The following is a 17,159-nucleotide window of genomic DNA, read 5'->3' as shown; positions in this document are numbered from 1 at the left end:
GCTGCAGAAGGGTCTGGTTTCGTTTACAGCTGCCTCTCCTCTCTCCCTCTCCCGTAAGCGTGGGGCTGGTGAACTGCGTGTTTTCGCGGTCCTTGGGGCTCAGGCTCAAAGGTTACCTGGCTGCCTCTGCCGAGAAGACCCGCAAACCCCAACCACGAGTCCCAGGGGTTGGGCCGGGGCGGAACTCCCATTCCCAGTCTGCGACTAGAAGCAGCAGAGGGAATGGTGAGGGCAATGGCCAGACCCCGAGCAGCGGCTGGAGGACTTGCCCTTGCAACTTCAATCTTCCCAGCGAGCCCAGCAGGCTAGAGAGGCCCGAAAGCCTGGTGAGGGCGGAGCTGGGGCCGACCAAAGCGCAAAGCGCATGCGCACGTGAGGCGAGACGAAGCGGTTGGGGGAGGCGTCTAGTGGACCCTGAACGCGTGCGGGGGACGTAGTTCGGGCGGGCAGGAGAACGGGGCGCATGCGCAGCGACGAGGGTAACCGCAATGGCGGCGCCTCAGCGGTTTCGTGTGCTGCGGTGCTATAGCTGCCGCCTCTTCCAGTCGCACCAGGTGGGGTGGGCACCGGCCTCCCCCTCTGTTGGGCGTGGGGACGGCGTGCGGGACTTGGCGGGGCCGCGGGGTGCCCGGCCTCCTTCCCGTACCTTGCCCTCAGGCGCGGGCGCCATCTCCTGCAGTTGCTTGGGTCTCCCTGAGGCCCGGACACGTGATGATGACTGGCCTTGAGGACTGGGTTTTGATATCTCTTCATAACGTGGTTGTGGGCTTTGTTTTTTTAGTTTTTGTCATGGCTGTTGTAAAGGATTCGTAGGAACCAGGGGCAGTGGTTTCTGCCGAGGCGGCCTCGTAACTTACAGATAGTTGGGAAAGAGAGGTTGAGGATAGCCTCTTTTATGTAGAGCCTAGCTCCCAAAGTGGCTTCTTTCTTAATTTGAATACATGGGAGATGACAGTTTTTAAAACTGACACATGAACGGGCGTCCCCTGCTGCCACTGCTTGGCTGTGGCAGTGTCTCCATCCGCATGTTAAGGGACTCGCCGCCTTTCCCATAGTGTAAACAACTCGCGCATGAATATTTTAAACAGATAATCGATACTTCTAAAACGTACTGCTTCCCAAACTTTCAAGATGCAATTTAGGGGATGTCATTTAACCTCTTTTTTCCTGGATAGCATTTGATCTTCCTGCTTGATGTCACCTAACACTGCTGTCAAGCAGGCGTATCTGCTTCTGATAGTCCTCTCTTACCCCTCGTTGTCTGCTAATCTGTGCCCTGAAAAAGGATAACCTCAAACTTCTTCAAAATGTATGTTTAAAAGTCCGATGCTGAGTATGTAGTTGTAAGCTCGCTGGGACTGTAAGGGCTGTTTGGGGACTCAGGAATTGTTTTTACTTACTTCATTTTTTTGGACAGTATTTTAGGAATTGATATTAAATAGAAATTTCCATTTTTTAAATTATTACACATATATAATGTAGTACACACTCTCATGGTCGTTTTCAACGATGAAAAGTGATTTGAAACTAAAGGGGGGAAAGAGTTAACAGTTTAATTGCAGGTATGACAATTTCACACATCCCCTTTAATTTCAGACAACCTCTGGATTAGGTATTTTACCATTATTATTTTACAGAGATGAGAATACAGCAATCCAGAGAAACCAAGTGGTCTAATAAATGGCAGATGCAGAGCTATCTGCAGAGATCCTGTTAAACCATACTGTCTCTCTCCAGATCCCCCAGAGCTAGCCAGTTACCATGTGTCCTTCCAGACCTTTTTTTTTTTTTAAGTGCATTTCTTACGTGCAGATGTACCCATAGAAAACATTCTTATGGTGTTTGAGGTTCAATACTGGAGAATTAAATGAATTGTAGGACATGCCCACATAAATTTGTACATGTGGCTTGTCCTCCTTAGAATCCTTTTGGGTACTTCAAAAAAACCCAATGGTTTTTGTGTTAGGATCATACATCTATTAATTTTGATAAATCAACCCAGGCATGTTTTTTTTTAAATTTTTTTTAATGTTTATTTATTTTTGAGACAGACACAAAGCATGAACTGGGGAGGGTCAGAGAGAGAAGGAGACACAGTATGAAGCAGGCTCCAGGCTCAGCTGTCAGCACAGAGCCGGACATGGGGCTCAAAACTCACAGACCGTGAGATCATGACCTGAGCGGAAGTTGGAGGCTTAATCGACTGAGCCACCCAGGCACCCCCAGGCATGTTTTTTATGTTAAGCACACTACTACGTTCCATTTTTTCAAACAACTTTGGTGCCTTTTGATAATATTTTCTTTGTTGTTGTTATAAATGGACTGTTCCGTTACCTTTTCTAACTAGATAATTGCTTATATAAAGACTCTATTAACTTTTGAAGCTATATTAACTTTGTATTCATCCCCACCATCTTAGATTGTTTTTAGTGGTTTTTCATTTGGTTTTGAGTTTTCAGGTAAAAAAAATAAAATAAAATCTATACATAATGATAATGTTTTCCTCATTTCCAGTTTTCGTACCTCTTTATTTTTCTTTTCCAATTCCATTTGTAGAAAATAACAATGGTAAATAGTGGGGATTCTTGGCTTGTTCTTGACTTTCATGGGAGAGCTGGTAGTGATTCTCCAGTTTTAGAGTTGAATGTAAGGTATTTTATCCTGTTAAGAGAGACCCCATCTAGTTAGATTTATCAAGAATTGGAATTAAATGTGGAATTATTTTTGAGAACCACAGGTAATAGAGATCTAACTAGACTGTTTGATATGGATAGCCAGTTTTCCCAGCACCACTTATTAAATAGTCTGTTTTTTCCTCACTCCTAAAATGCCACCTTTACAATATACTAGCTTTTTATACATATATGTTGTTGGTTTGTTTTTACACTTTTACTCTTTTCCACTGGCCTTTTTATATCATTATTTTTGATTCAGTTCCACCTGTTTTAAATAATTATCTAAGCCAAATTTCTGAAATTCATTGTAGGAAAAGAAGAGTCTCAAGTGGACATGCAAAGCTTGTGGAAAGAAGCAGTCATTTTTGCGGGTGAGTCCTGAGAAACGGTATCTAATACCCAGGCCAGAAAGCCGGTGGGCCTAGCCCTGCAGTAGTGTGTTTCTCATGGGGTCCCAGCATCCCAGTATTGGGACCAAGTTCACTAGATGCAGAGCCTCTGCTCCCTAAATTCCTGTTCCTTCAGGAAGTGAAATGGATGGAGCAGTGCATGGAAAGTTACCTTCATTTGTTTATTTGGTCAGCAAGTATTTATTGAGTACTTTCTGCCTGCAGGCACAGGAGAAACAAGGGAAGGCAAAAAGCTTTGTCCTTCTTGCCCTCACAGATCTGCTCATGTGGAAGAGGAAGAGAAACCGATGCACACACACTGGCCATTTGAAACTAGATTGAGCACAATGCAGGGAAAATGCAGGAGCCTGTAAGAAGATGACCAGGCAGTCAGACCCACAACCGGTCGGGTGCATGTTGGTGCATGCAGGGTGTGGGCATGGGTGGGCTCAGGAAGGGGAGGCCATCAGGAGACCGAAACAGAGAGAATGAAAGCTCGGAGTAAAAGCTTATTTAGGCCATTGCCGTTCTCTTCAAGTGGATACCTATTTCTCCACCTCATCCTTTTTTGCTTTTTTTAATGTGTATGTTTGAGGGGGGAAGCACACATGAGAGAGAGCAAGAGCATGAGCACAAGCAAGGGAGGGGCAGAGAGAGAATCCCAAGAAGGCTTCATACAGTCAGTGTAGAGCCCGACACAGGGCTCAGTCTCAACTGTGAGATCATGACCTGAGCAGAAATCAAGAATCGGATGCTTAACCAACTGAACCACCCAGGTACCCCTCCATCTCATCTCTTTGATACCACACAGTGTCCTGCACCTTTTGCCTCTTTGAGCCCCTGTATACCTTCTCTGGCCCTTGATGCCACCTCTCCACCCTCAGCTCCTTGTTCTCCTTCAGCCATAAGGCCTTTTCTTTATGACGTTGAAACAATCCAGACATGCTGCACTCTTAAGGCCTTTGTGCTCATTGTTGGAACTTTGCCTAGCTCTTCTCACTATCCTGATCAGATATTATATTCGAGTGTGTTTATGTGAGTATTGTTTATCTCCTGTAAGTTCCCTGAGAGCAGAAGCTTTGCCTGTTTTATACTGATACACCTTCTGCACGTAGCACAGTACCTGGCACAGAGTAAGTGGTCGCTCGATAAATACTTGTTGAGTTGGTAAGTGACCAATCCCATGTTGTTTGGCATTTAGGTTGATCTTCATCTTCATTGGTAAGAACGATGCTTCAGTGAAGCTTCTTAGAAAGAACCTCCTCCTTCACTAGACTAATTACTTCCTTAGGACAAATTCCTAGAAGTTTAAATTGCAGTTTCAAAGGATATCTTTTGACCAAGGCTCTTTTAGTTACAAATAATAGAATATTTCAGAATGGCCTCAGCAAAATAGAAAAAAAATGTCCTGGCAAAATAATGGGGTATCATGGGGAATTCAGGGGAGGGGTTTCACCCCTGACCCCTTGAAGAACCAGCCCCAAGAATTGAAAAGCTGCCAGCAATGTAGGCATCTTTTCCTCCCCTTCTCCCCATACCTGATTGTCCCCACATCCTCCTTCCCCTCTCCCTGCCTCCTCTCCGTCCCTTACTATCTCCCCAGATAGTTCACAGTAACACACTCCACCCACAGACCATGGACTCTCACTTCAAGCCAACTAGAATAGCTGAGTCCTAATTAATAAACTGGCAGAAGTGATATGATTGGCCCATTTGACCCAGATGTCCACTTTTGGTCCAGCCAGCTGGGATGGTAGAAGTGGGGCTGATCAGGTCATTGGTCAGCAGTACGGCTGCTGAGGCGCACTCCAAGATTGAGTCTCAGAAGGCAAGGGGCTGGCTCATGAGCTAGTGACTGCTGCTTGTTTTTGATGTCAGCACATACTTCTAAGTTCTCCTTGAGGAGGCTCTACCTTCTTCCCAGCACCTCAATGCATGTGCAGTGGTATATGGCTTATGGTAGACTAGGCCACCGTGACAGGACAACAAAATTGTGGTGGCCTAACACAGTAGAAGTTGTTTCTCTCGATGGGGTGCCTGGCTGGCTTAGTCAAAAGAGTGTGCAACTCTTGAACTCAGGGTCATGAATTTGAGCCCCATGTTGTATGTAGAGATTACGGAAAATAAACTTTAAAAAAAGAAGAAGTTATTTCTCTTGTTCTTGTAACAGTCCTGAGAGGAATTGAGATCAGCAGGGCAGCCGTCCTTGGTGAGGTCATGCAGGGACCCAGGCTCCTTCTATCTTGAGGTTCTGTCACTCCCAGAGGCCTGTCTCCTGCTGCCTGGAGCCACTGAAGGGCAAGAGCACGAAGGAGCTACACAGGAGGCTTTGAGGGGCCAGGCCCGGAAGTGGCTCACATCCCACTAGAAACAACCTAGTCTCAAGGCCACACCTGACTGCAAGGAAGACTAGAAAGTGTAGCCCAGTCTGTGGCCAGATAGGAGGAGAATTAATTTCAGTATTCAGCCAGTGGTCCCTGCCATGCTGGCGAGCGTCCTCCCTGCCACTTAACATCTTTTAAAGCTTTGCCATTCCATTCTGCAGTTCCTCTCCCATTCTTGCTTGAACTTGCCCCAGCTGGGCTTTTATTCCCCACAGTCCAGTAAAATTGCTCATGTCAAAGTCATCAGGGATCTCCATTTGCTAAAAACAGTTGTGAGTTCTCACTCCTCCGGTGACTTGACCTATTGGTAGTGTCTGTCACAGTTTGTCACTGAAACATTGTCTTCACCTGGACTTCCAGTCATCCCACTCCTGGCTTTCCCGCTGTCTTTCTGGCTGTGTTTCTGTCCTCTTTGCTAGTTTTTTTCTAATCTTCCCAACTTCTAAATGTGAGAATGCTGTGGTGCTCAGTTTGTTGGCCTCTTCTCTAGTGGCACTCCTTTGGTGGTCTGAGATGAGATCACCTGACAGTTCTGGAATGTCTATCTCAAGCCCCAGGCCTGCCCCTGCACCATCCATTCAGCTCTCTAATGGGTGTCCCAAACCCACCTTTCCAAACAGAAGGCCTCACCTTACCCCACCCACCTGCTCTCCCACAGTCCACCCTGTCTCTTACGGGCTAAGTCCCTTGTTAGTTGTTTGGGCCAAAAACGTGGAAGTCCTCTCTGACTCCTTTTTTTTTTTTTTTTTTTCCTTAAACACTCTTCATCCAGTCCATCAATAGATTTTGTCATCTCTACTTTCAGGATGTACCCAGAATGACCATTTGTTACTACAGTGGTCTGAGCCACATCAGTGTTTGCAGCAACCTCCTGCTAGCCCACCTGTGTCTGCCATACAGTCTGCCCTCAGCACCATACCTGAAGGTCCTGCTAAAACATGTGCTAGGCGAGGTCACTCACCCCAGCCTTCCAAGTTAGAGCAAAACCCATGGTCCTACAGGCAGGGCCAAGTGTGCCTGGTACAAAACGAAATTGTGGGGCCCCTTGTTCAAAAGCAAAAAAAAAAAGCTGTTAAAAATACTAAAATATTAAGCTTTTCCTTTCCGTCCTGGTCTCTCTTGATTTTTTATAATGTCTTTTATTTACTGTTGAATGTCTTCCTAAGTAAAGAAAAACTAACATTTTAAAATTATTTTATTATTATTATTTTATTTTTTTTATTTTTATGCAGCACCAGTTTAAAATGCAAAGAGCGTTTAGTCTAGGGGTACCTGGATGGCTCAATTGGTTTAAGCATCTGACCCTTGATCTCAGCTCACATCTTGATCTCAGGGTCTCATGAGTTCAGGCCCCACAGTGGGCTCCGTGCTGGTCATGAAGCCTACTTAAAAAAAATAATAAGTGTTTATATGTGGAATAATATAAGAACATTTACTATATATATGCAGAATCCTCAGAATTGCCCAATTTGTATTTTGGAGCTCATTCATGCCTATGTATTTCATTCTTACCAGAACAGTGGACATGCTGCACAAAACTAACTCTGCTCTTTATACTCATTGATACATTCTCCCCACACTCTCCCCCATCAGCTCACTGATTAGCATAAGGAAGGACTGAGAGGAAAAGGAACAAGGGTCTCCCTGCCTTGCCCTTTCCTTCCGTGTCATGATTTTCAGCATAAGTGATCAGCTGTTCCAGGCAAGTAACAGGAATAAAAAGATATGATAGGGTTCTTTGATTATTCATGTATTTTTAAAACATCCTTGGGGCGCCTGGGTGGCGCAGTCGGTTAAGCGTCCGACTTCAGCCAGGTCACGATCTCGCGGTCCGTGAGTTCAAGCCCCGCGTCAGGCTCTGGGCTGATGGCTCAGAGCCTGGAGCCTGTTTCCGATTCTGTGTCTCCCTCTCTCTCTGCCCCTCCCCCGTTCATGCTCTGTCTCTCTCTGGCCCAAAAAAATAAATAAACGTTGAAAAAAAAATTAAAAAAAAAAAAACAAAAAAAAAAACAAAAAAAAAAAACATCCTTGCCTTCCTTCTGAATCTGAAGCAAGTTCTTGTTCCAGTGGAAAGCCTGGCCTCTCAGGCAGTGGGTGCTCCCCACATACTCAGGCATAGACAGCAAACACTGAGCGTCTACACTCGGAGTCTCAGTGAACACTCCCATGTATTGTGAGTCCACTTTAATTCTGTGCTCCTGGATCATTGAGCATGCTGTATGCAAATGGTGTGGCAAGGAACAATGGACTTGTGTAGTGTGTATATCTCCTCTGCTTATGGACGTGCTCCATTATCTTATCACACGTATTCAAAGATAAGGCTATTGAGCATTGGTGGTATAGTGGTGAGTATAGCTGCCTTCCAAAGATAAAGTTATTAACATTTTCAAATAAAAATTTTTTTTTAATGTTTTCAAGATGCCAGCTGCAGAACAGGTCTCGTTCCCATGAGGCTGACTTTGCCTGTAGTAGGGAATAATACACTCAGACCTCATCTCCTACCATTTTCCCCCGGACCACTCAGCTCTAGCCATGTGCCCTCCTTACTGTTCCTTCACAGGCTTAGGGTCTTTGCCCTCAAGTGTATTTCATTGCTTCTGCTGAATGCTTTCCCCCAGCTATCTATGTGACTTATGCCTCATATCTTCCTATTTTGTGCCCAAATGTCACCTTAGTTATCTATTCCCTGAATGCCCTGTATAAAATAGTCTACTCTTTCCCCCACACTGCCCCATCCCCTTTCATCACCTTATTTTCCTTGGTGGTACTTCTCGTCATCTGATGACCACATAGTTGACTTATGCAGTCTCCTCACACTAGAATGTATGCTCCATGATGACTGATTTTTGTCCACTTCTGTACTGTATTGTCCTTAACTACTCCAGGGGACTGGCACATAATAGGTGTTCAGTAAATATTGTTAAACAAATGAGTGACTGCTAAGTGAAAAAAAAGTATTTCATCTTATTTTATGGTCCTTAGATTATCAGTGAAGTAGCATATTTTATGTTTACTGGTGGTTGGCGTTACATATCTTCAATTTCTTATTCATGTTTATTAACCATTTTGTGTGGGGCCTGGGGCTGAGTTAGTCTTTGATGTGTAGAGTTCCAAGTGCTAGAAGGACAGTCAGACCAGAACTGTTAGTTCCTGAGACTGTTAGTTTGCAAATCAATTATTCCAGAAAAAGTGGTCAGTCATTAGAATTTCTGCATGGTACATTTGGGCCTTATAAAGTACAGCTTTCTTCTCCCTGAGGTACATCACTAATGGATCTGTTTCTCCGCATCCTATCAGCACTTTTTAAACTTAATATTTTTTTGTTTTTCAGACTTACGGCGAGGGTTCTGGTGCTGACTGTAGACGCCATGTCCAAAAATTAAATCTGTTGCAGGGACAGATTTCAGAGATGTCACTCAGGTACAGTTGTTTGAAAAGGGGACAGTTATCTTGTCCTGTGTTCATCTTGAGTGATTAGTGGAAGTTTTATATGGAGAAAGCTTTTTCTATATGGTGATTAGTTATCCTAACACTCTTCCAACTGAAAATAACTAAAATATGTCAGCTATGATATTTTAAGTACACTGATGAGATGATGGAAGTAAATGAAATATCAGAAGTCAAAAATGAAGCAAAAGCCAAAATTCAGAGAGTAAGTACCTGGGCTGTTGAGGCAATTGAAGCCTAGTGTTCTGGAACTTTCATTTAGGTGATTGGGAGGGGTGCAAGAGACAAAGACAAGGCCTGTTCAGCATGGGAAGGTCAGTAGGAGACCACGACATAAAGCCGAGTCCCCGGGGCGCCTGGGTGGCTCAGTCAGTTAAGCATCCGACTCTTGATTTGGGCTCAGGTTATGATCTCCTGGTTCATGGGATTGAGCCCCACATCAAATTCTGTGCTGACAGTGTGAAACCTGTTAGGGATTCTCTCTCTCCCTCACTTTCTCTGCCCCTCCCCCGCTTGTACATTCTCTCTCTCAAAATAAATAAATAAATTAAAAAAAAAAAAAGGCTGAGTCCCCAAAAGACTACACCCTCCATGAATTAATTGAACTAGAAATGCACCCTCTTTGCAGCCTGCCTGTGTTGACCTTGGTGCTGGCCAAAGAGAGGAAATCTCTCTCCAGGGTATAATAAACACAAGAAATCTATCACATGGCTTTTCAGTCTTCTACATGCACTGTGTGAAAAGCCTCAAGCGGAGAATTTATTTTTGAATTGTCCAAGGAAGCAGAGGTAAATATAGCTCCTCTGGAGCATACATCTTCAGCCTAGACCTGAATGTTTAATATAGTTAATGAAATAAAAGGGAAGGTTGATAATGTAAGAAGCAAGGGACTTCAAGGCACCTGGCTGGTTCAGTTGGTGGTAGAGCATGTGACTCTTGACCTCGGGGTCATGAATTGGAGCCCCACGTTGGAGATTACAAAAAAAAAAGGCAAATGACTTTAGAAAATGACCAAGTACATTTGAAAAAGAACCAGAAAGAGTTTGTAGAAATTAAAAGTATAATCATTGAAATTAAAAATTCAGTGGACAGATTGAGCATTAAATGTAGCTGAAGAGAGAATCAGTGAAATGGAAGATAAATCTGAAGAAAGTATTCACAGTGCAACACAGAAAGATAAAAAGGTGGAAAATGTGAGTTGAGAAACATGGAAACTAAGGGAAGAGTTCGGCAAGAGGGAGTTAAGAAAGCAGGGTAAAGGCAATATTTGAAGAGAAAAGACTAGAGCATTTTCTAGAATCAAAGGCTTATATTCTTAGATTTAGGAAACAATAAATCTCAAACTGGAACAAGTCATTATTTTATTTGCAAACACCATGATTATGTATGTAGGAAATCCTGATGAAACTACACAAATGCTACTAGAGCTAATATTTTAGCAAGATCACAAGGATACAAAGTCAACGTACAAAATTAAATTATTTCTATATAAATGCTATGAACAATTGGAAAATGATTTTTTAAATCAAATACCATTTAGAACAGCATCAAAAATTAGATACTTAGGGATAAATATAACAAAAATGTGTCAGATCTGTTCAGTATAAACCATAAAACATTGCTAAGGAAATTAAAAGGTCTAAGTTAATGAAGAGTTCATGTTCATGGATTGGAAAATTCAATATCATGAAGATTTCAGTTTATCCTAAATTGGTTGGTAGAGACCACCTAATCCAAATCAAAATTCCAGTGAAGTTTTTTGTTTGTTTGTTTGTTTGTTTGTTTGGTAAAAATTGGCAAACTAATCCTAAAATTTATATAGAAATGCAAGTACCTAGAATTACCAAAACAATTCTGATAAGAACAAAGCTGGAGGATTTCTACTGCCTAATTTCAAGGTCTACTATGATGCTGCAGTGACTGAGTGCAATATCTGTATGTGGACATACAGAAGGTTAATGGATAAACACACTGAGGTATGTTCATGCAGTGGCATGCTACAACAGAAACAACATGGGCAAATCTCAAAAACATTGCTAAGTGAGAGAAGCCGACACAAAAGACTACCTGCTGAATGGATCAGTGTGGTTTTCTAGGGGAGAGAATTGCCTGTCAAGACAGGTATGAGAACTTTTGGGGGTGATGAGAATTTTCCATATCTTGTCCATTATATCTCAATGAAAAATGTTTTTGCTGTATCTTGATTGGGGTGATAGTTTCAAAGATCTAATTTATCAAAGCTCATCTATACACTTGAGTTTTAGTGTATGTTATACCTCAAGTTAATTTTTAAGGTTAAAAAAAATTAAATGACCCTTAGATGATGACAACAACATAATGAAATTAGGGAACACGGAAGACAATGGGGAGAGCTGAAGAGTAGGTGGAGAGAAGAGAGATCTCCTACAAAGGAACATCAGACACCCGACTTGTCAGTGGTAACGTCAGAAACAAGAACACAGACTGGTATCCTCAGACTGTTGAGAGATGTCCTTTATTGATGGAGTTGAGTTCCTGAATCAGAAAGGTGAGCAGACTTCTAGCCAGTGGCTGCTAGGCCACTGCTCTGGTGAACACTGGATTATCAGCCATGTGGCAGGGTAGGTGTTTCACATGCATGATCTAATTTCCTCATCATAATCACCCTGTGAGGATTATTGGCTTCTGCGTACAGATGAAGAGAATCAAGTACAGACGCCCACATTTGGCAGAGTTGGCAGTTCGCATAGCTCACCAGGGAGAGTGCCCTCCTGATTGTGTGATGTAACCACCCTGTGTGATGTGGGTGGGGCTGGCCTTGTGCTAACCTCCAGCCCTTGTATGGTAAGTATTTACCCGCCCCTCAGTCCCATTAGAGACCACAGAGGCTCTGGCTCCCCACTCTTCTTTATGTGGTGGAAGAGCCCTGATCCTCTTCCCTGTGCTGTTCCCTCCCTGTGACACACACAGTGCCTCTCCTGTCTTGTAAGTGTTGAGGTATGACTAGAAAGACTTATATAACCCTATGCAGTAGAGACCTCTCCATTGCTGATGGGAGGGACTCTGTGCTACAGGAGTTCAGCTGACATTACTCTCCGTGTTCCAGGCCCTCAGCCAGGCATGTGCACACACTTTGTCACGTTTGTCTTCACAGTCACCCATGCAGTATTGTCTTTTGTGGATGAGGGAAGCGGGGTAAAATGATGAACCCAAAGTCACACTGTGACAATGACCGCCAGTCATTGGCAAAGCCAGGATGCAAACTCTGGTCTCTCCAGCTTTAGAGTCTGCCCTGTGTCACCTTTCCTGTTGTTGGTGCCTCTGCCCAGGCCTCCTGAACTAGATCAGAACAACAGAAATAAGATCCTAAGATCCCCTAGAACAGCCTTTGATGGCTGTTGTCAAGTATTTATGTCCTGCTGTTCTCCTCTCCTTGCCCTTCGTCTTCCTGGTCATTTTACTAAGGATACATGTACAATCTTTCATTAAGGTCTCTGGAAGAACCTGTAAATATTGACGAAGAGGACAATGCAGAGCCTCAGCAGGCTGAGCATGTGAGTTCACAGGTAAGCCAGCAGCTCTGTCTCTGTGTCACAGAGGGGGTTCCATTTATTCATCTGTTGATCTTTTGTTCAACAGTGCTATCAACAACGGGCACTTGGCTTAAAGCTACTGGAAACACAACAAAGAGTAAACCTATCCCTTTTGTACCAGTAATGTGTGTACCAGTAATTACGGTACTCTGAACGGGGCCTTGTCTTTGGCCGGGAGAACTCCTCTGAAATTAGCTTGAACTTTACCTCCCCGTGTTTCTCCCCTTGTCCTGCAGTGCTCTGGGCACACCTCTGACAGGGAAAAGGTGCTATTGTACAGTACCTGGCTTTCACATTTCCTTTCTCCAGACTGGGCCTCCCAGCAGGGCTCACATCCAGCTTTCTGTCCCAGTGCCTAGGAAAGTAGGTGCTCAGACAGTGTTGGCTGGGCAGTGTGTGTAAGAGCTTGAGTGAATGAGGAAGTGATGCCATTGGTACATCCAAGGTGCTGTGGGTACCCAGTGCTGTGTCCTGCTGGGGACAGGGTTAGTGGGAACAGCTGCCAGGGGCTCCCTGCCCACCTGAGGACAGAGCCTGCCTCCACTCACAGAATCACGTTGGCAATGTCAGTTGCTTGGCAATGTCGCTCGCTTTTCCTGTTTTTATTATAAACAAGAGCCCTGCTCCTAAGTACATCACCTTAACCCAGAAGCTCTCACATACTTGGTTCTATACTTCCAATTCTGTCCACTTAGGGACTTAATTTTACATCATTGTTATTACAAGAAATGCTAGTTTGCACCCTGGAGTCTTCACTTATGTTGTTCTTGTGTCGCAGTAGAGTTTTCAGTGATGTCCAGTATTTACGGAATATAGTGGATGTAACCAGTGTTTGTTCCATGATGACCGGGCATGTAGATTATTTCCAGATTTTTGCTATGATACATATTTGCTGTGGTTCATATCACTTTGATGAGCATCTTTGTGCCTTTGTCTTCATTTGGAACCCCTAGGTCAGGGAGCATGGACATTTATAAATTTCCTTGATGAGCTGTGCCCTGTATCTTTCCCCTGGCCTGTGCCAGTGTGCACAGTCCCCAGTGGTGCCTCAGGACACCCATCTCCCCATTACCTTCCAGCGAAATACCTTTCCTGGTGACAAGGGAGATGTGGGTCCTGAGAATAAACTTACTTCCCAATCCTGTAGGAAAAACCTCAGTCCTCAGAGAACCGCTGGCTGAAGTATCTGGAAAGAGACGCAGAAGAACAGGGGATGGAAGGAGGAGGAGTGTGTTTCAAGACACAGCCCTTGTCCAGGACAGAGAAGACGGACCCTCCCTTCAACACAGGCCTGCCTAGAAAAAGGTGCCAAGCTAGTCACTAATCCAGCCATCGCCCCATACCCACAGTGACTCACAGATGTCGGGGAGCGATGGGCAACCTCTAGCAGCCAGCAGCATGGGGGAAGTCTGAGTGGCGATGGCCAGCAGCTAGCTTCACCAGGCCCTCCTTGGCCTCACCAGGTGCCAGATGCTGCCGCACAGAGGTGAGAGGTGCGGGGTGCCAGTATGAGCACCTTTTATGGTGCTCACTTAATTGTGACTGCACTGATCCCCAGAAGAATTGACAAAGTGAAGTGTGGCCAGAGTGGCTTACAGGCCTGGGAGCTTATAACCTACAGCAGGAAAGACCTGACCTCTTACAGGTGTCTTCTCCTATAGGCATACTCTGTGTTTCTGCGATTCTTCTGAGACACTGCCTTATCTAGATCCACGGTGGCTCCCATAGGGCAAGTGATTTATTGGAAGGTAGATTCCAATTCAAAATAAGAACTTTCTAGCAACTACGAGCTATGGAGCAGAAATGGACGGCCTTGCATGTTGTTGGGCAGCCTGTTATTGGCAGTGGAGGAGAAGCAGAGAAGCCACCTTGGAAGCTGTATGGGAGGACAATTACCTGTGCTAGAGGTCACACCTGGTGACCACCAAGTCAGGATCAGGACCCTGTGAGGTGATAGGACTAGATTCTTGACAGAACTTTATCTCCACCAGGAAATGGATCCAGAGCACAGACCGTCCTCCACACAGCCCTGATGTCTGGAACCCGAGTGACTCTGAGATTCCCTTGGAGCCTCAGAAGGTCAGTGAATGAGGACAGTGTTTCTCTTCTGGTCCTAGTAACTACTGAACACACTATAGAATTTTTTTTTTTTAATGTTTATTCAATTTTGAGAGAGAGGGAGACACAATTCGAAGCAGGCTCCAGGGTTTGAGCTGTCAGCACAGAGCCCAACGAGGGGCTTGAACTCACAAACTGTGAGATCATGACCTGACCTGAAGTTGGATGCTTACCCTTGAGGTATCCAGGCGCCCGAACCACACATAGAATTTTTTAACACCCAAGTGCTTTGTCTGCTTTGACTTAAGCCAACTCCTTTCTCTGGCTTGTACCATTTCCCTGCCGTATTCAATCCCTCAGTGATGTGAGCTCCTAGTCAAAAGGACAGCTTGATCAACGAAGGTTAGCCACTAGGGCTTTTCTGAGTCAGGAATTTTCTCTTCCTTCTACATGCAGTGGAGGGTCTTTGTCAGACTAGCCAACATGGGATCTGCCCTGGATTTCTAAGGAATTGTTCCCATCCTCACCTTCAGTTACCCAAGTGTGTTCTTTTGCACTGAGACGCTGTCTTCCCCTAGGTTCTGCTCTTGTTCGTTTTAATTATTGGAGTATAGTTGACATACAGTTATATTGATGTACAACATAGTGATTTAGCAGTTCAATACATGAATCAGTGCTCACCATGATAAATATAGTCATTGTCACCATACATTATTACAGTATGATATTTCCTATGCTGTTTTTCATCTCTATGACTTACTTATTTTATCATTGGAAGTTTGTATCTTTTCATCCCCTTCATTTATTTTGCCCATCTCCTCATCCCCTTCTGCTTGGGCGACCACCAGTTCTCTGTATTTATGAATTCGTTTTTATGGCTGAGTAATATTCCATTATATAGATATATACCACATCTTTATCTACTCATCTATCATCAATGGGCACTTGGGCTGTTTCCATATCTTGGCTGTTATAAATAATGTTGCAGTAAACATAAGGGCGCATATATCTTTTTGAATTAGTGTTTTTGCTTTCTTTGGGTAAATACCCAGTAATGAAATTACTGGATCATATGGTATTTCTATTTTTAATTTTTTGAGGAAATTCCATATAGCTTTCCACTGTGGTTACACCAGTTTATATTCCCACCAACAGTGCACTAGGGTTCCCTTTTATCCATGTCTTCCCCAATACTTGTTATTTCTTGTCTTTTTGATAATACCCATTCTGACAGGTGTGAGATAATATTTCATTGTGGTTTTGATTTGCATTTCCCTGATAATTAGCAATGTTGAGCATCTTTTCATGTGTCTGTTGGCCATCTGTATGTCTTCTTTGGAAAAGTGTCTATTTGGGCCCTTTGCCCATTTTTTAATTGGACTATTTGGGTTTTTGGTGTTGAGTTGTATTATAAGTTCTTTATATTTTAAGGATATTAACCCCTTTTCAGATATGTTATTTGCAAATATCGTCTTCCATTCAGTACACATTACCTTTTCAGTTTGTTAATGGCTTTCTTCACTATGCAAAAGCTTTTTGTTTTTATGTGCTCCCAGTATTTTATTTTTGCTTTTGTTTCCCTTGCCTGAGGAGTCATAGCCATAAATATGTTGCTAAGGCCATTGTTCAAGAGCTTATTGTATATATTGTCTTTTAAGAGTTTTATGGTTTCAGATCTCACATTTAGGTCTTTAACCCCCTTTTTTTTTTTGAAAGTTTTTTTTTTTTAAGTTTATTTATTTTGAGAGAGAGAGAGAGCTTGTGCATGAGTATGTGAGTGGGGCAGGGGCAAAGAGGGAAAGAGAGAATCCCAAGTAGGCCCCGTGCTGTCAGCACAGAGTCCGATGCGGGGCTCAAACTCATGAACCGTGAGATCGTGACTTGAGCCGAAATTAAGAGTTGGACACTTAACCGACTGAGCCACCCAGGTGTGCCTAGAAGATATTTAATCCATTTTGAGTTTATTTTTTTGTACAGTGTAAAAAAAATGGTCTAGTTTTCCCACCACCTTTCATTGAAGAGGCTGTCTTTTCCCCCACTGTACATTCTTCCCTTCTTTGTCCTTGATTAACTGACCATATAATCGTGGGTTTATTTCTGGATTTTCTATTCTGTTCCACTGATCTGTGTGTCCATTTTTTATGCCAATAAGTTTTGATTGCTATACCTTTGTAGTATATTTTGAAATCTGTGATTGTTACACCTCCAGCTTTGTTTTTCTTTCTCAAGTTTGCTTTTGCTACTCAGGGTCTTTTGGATTCCATACACATTTAAGGATTGTTTGTTCTAGTTCTGTGAAAAATAGTATTTTCATGTGGATTGCATTGAATTTCATAGATTGCATAGGGTAGTATGGGACAGTATTAATCCTTCTAATCCATGAGCGTGGTTTATCTTTCCATTTGTTTGTGTCATCTTCAGTTGCTTTCATCAGTGTCGTACAGTTTTCAGAATATAGGTCTTCTACCTCTTTGGTTAAATTTATTCCGAGGTATTTTATTCTTTTTGATACAGTCATAAATGGGGTTGTTTTCTTAATTTCTCTGTTATTAGCGTATAGAATTCTCTTATTAGTGTATATTAGTGTATAGAATTTCTCTTTCTCTTTTGTTATTAATGTATACAAACACAAGA

At 43.3% G+C, this 17,159-nt stretch overlaps 1 protein-coding gene across 4 annotated transcripts in view; it reads left to right on the top strand.

Moving 5' to 3' along the window:
- The first annotated feature begins 398 nt into the window (after positions 1-398).
- The window catches only part of MRNIP (MRN complex interacting protein), a 20,133-nt gene continuing 3,372 nt past the window's right edge, over positions 399-17,159 (top strand). Inside the window, exons 1-6 of one of the 4 annotated variants that reach the window (XM_025924893.2) lie at positions 399-554; positions 2,987-3,046; positions 8,780-8,868; positions 12,365-12,440; positions 13,627-13,772; positions 14,459-14,546. In XM_025924893.2, coding sequence (XP_025780678.1) covers positions 489-554; positions 2,987-3,046; positions 8,780-8,868; positions 12,365-12,440; positions 13,627-13,772; positions 14,459-14,546 — 525 coding nt within the window. In that variant the 5' untranslated portion in view covers positions 399-488. The other 3 variants (XM_086706413.1, XM_086706407.1, XM_086706418.1) reach the window with 3 other exon arrangements.

Source organism: Puma concolor, chromosome A1 (assembly GCF_028749965.1).
Source record: "Puma concolor isolate L17-30 chromosome A1, mPumCon1.1.hap2, whole genome shotgun sequence".
NCBI classification, from domain to species: Eukaryota; Metazoa; Chordata; class Mammalia; order Carnivora; family Felidae; genus Puma; species Puma concolor.
Note: the sequence above shows the minus strand (reverse complement) of the source record. Positions and strands in the feature narration are given on the sequence as shown.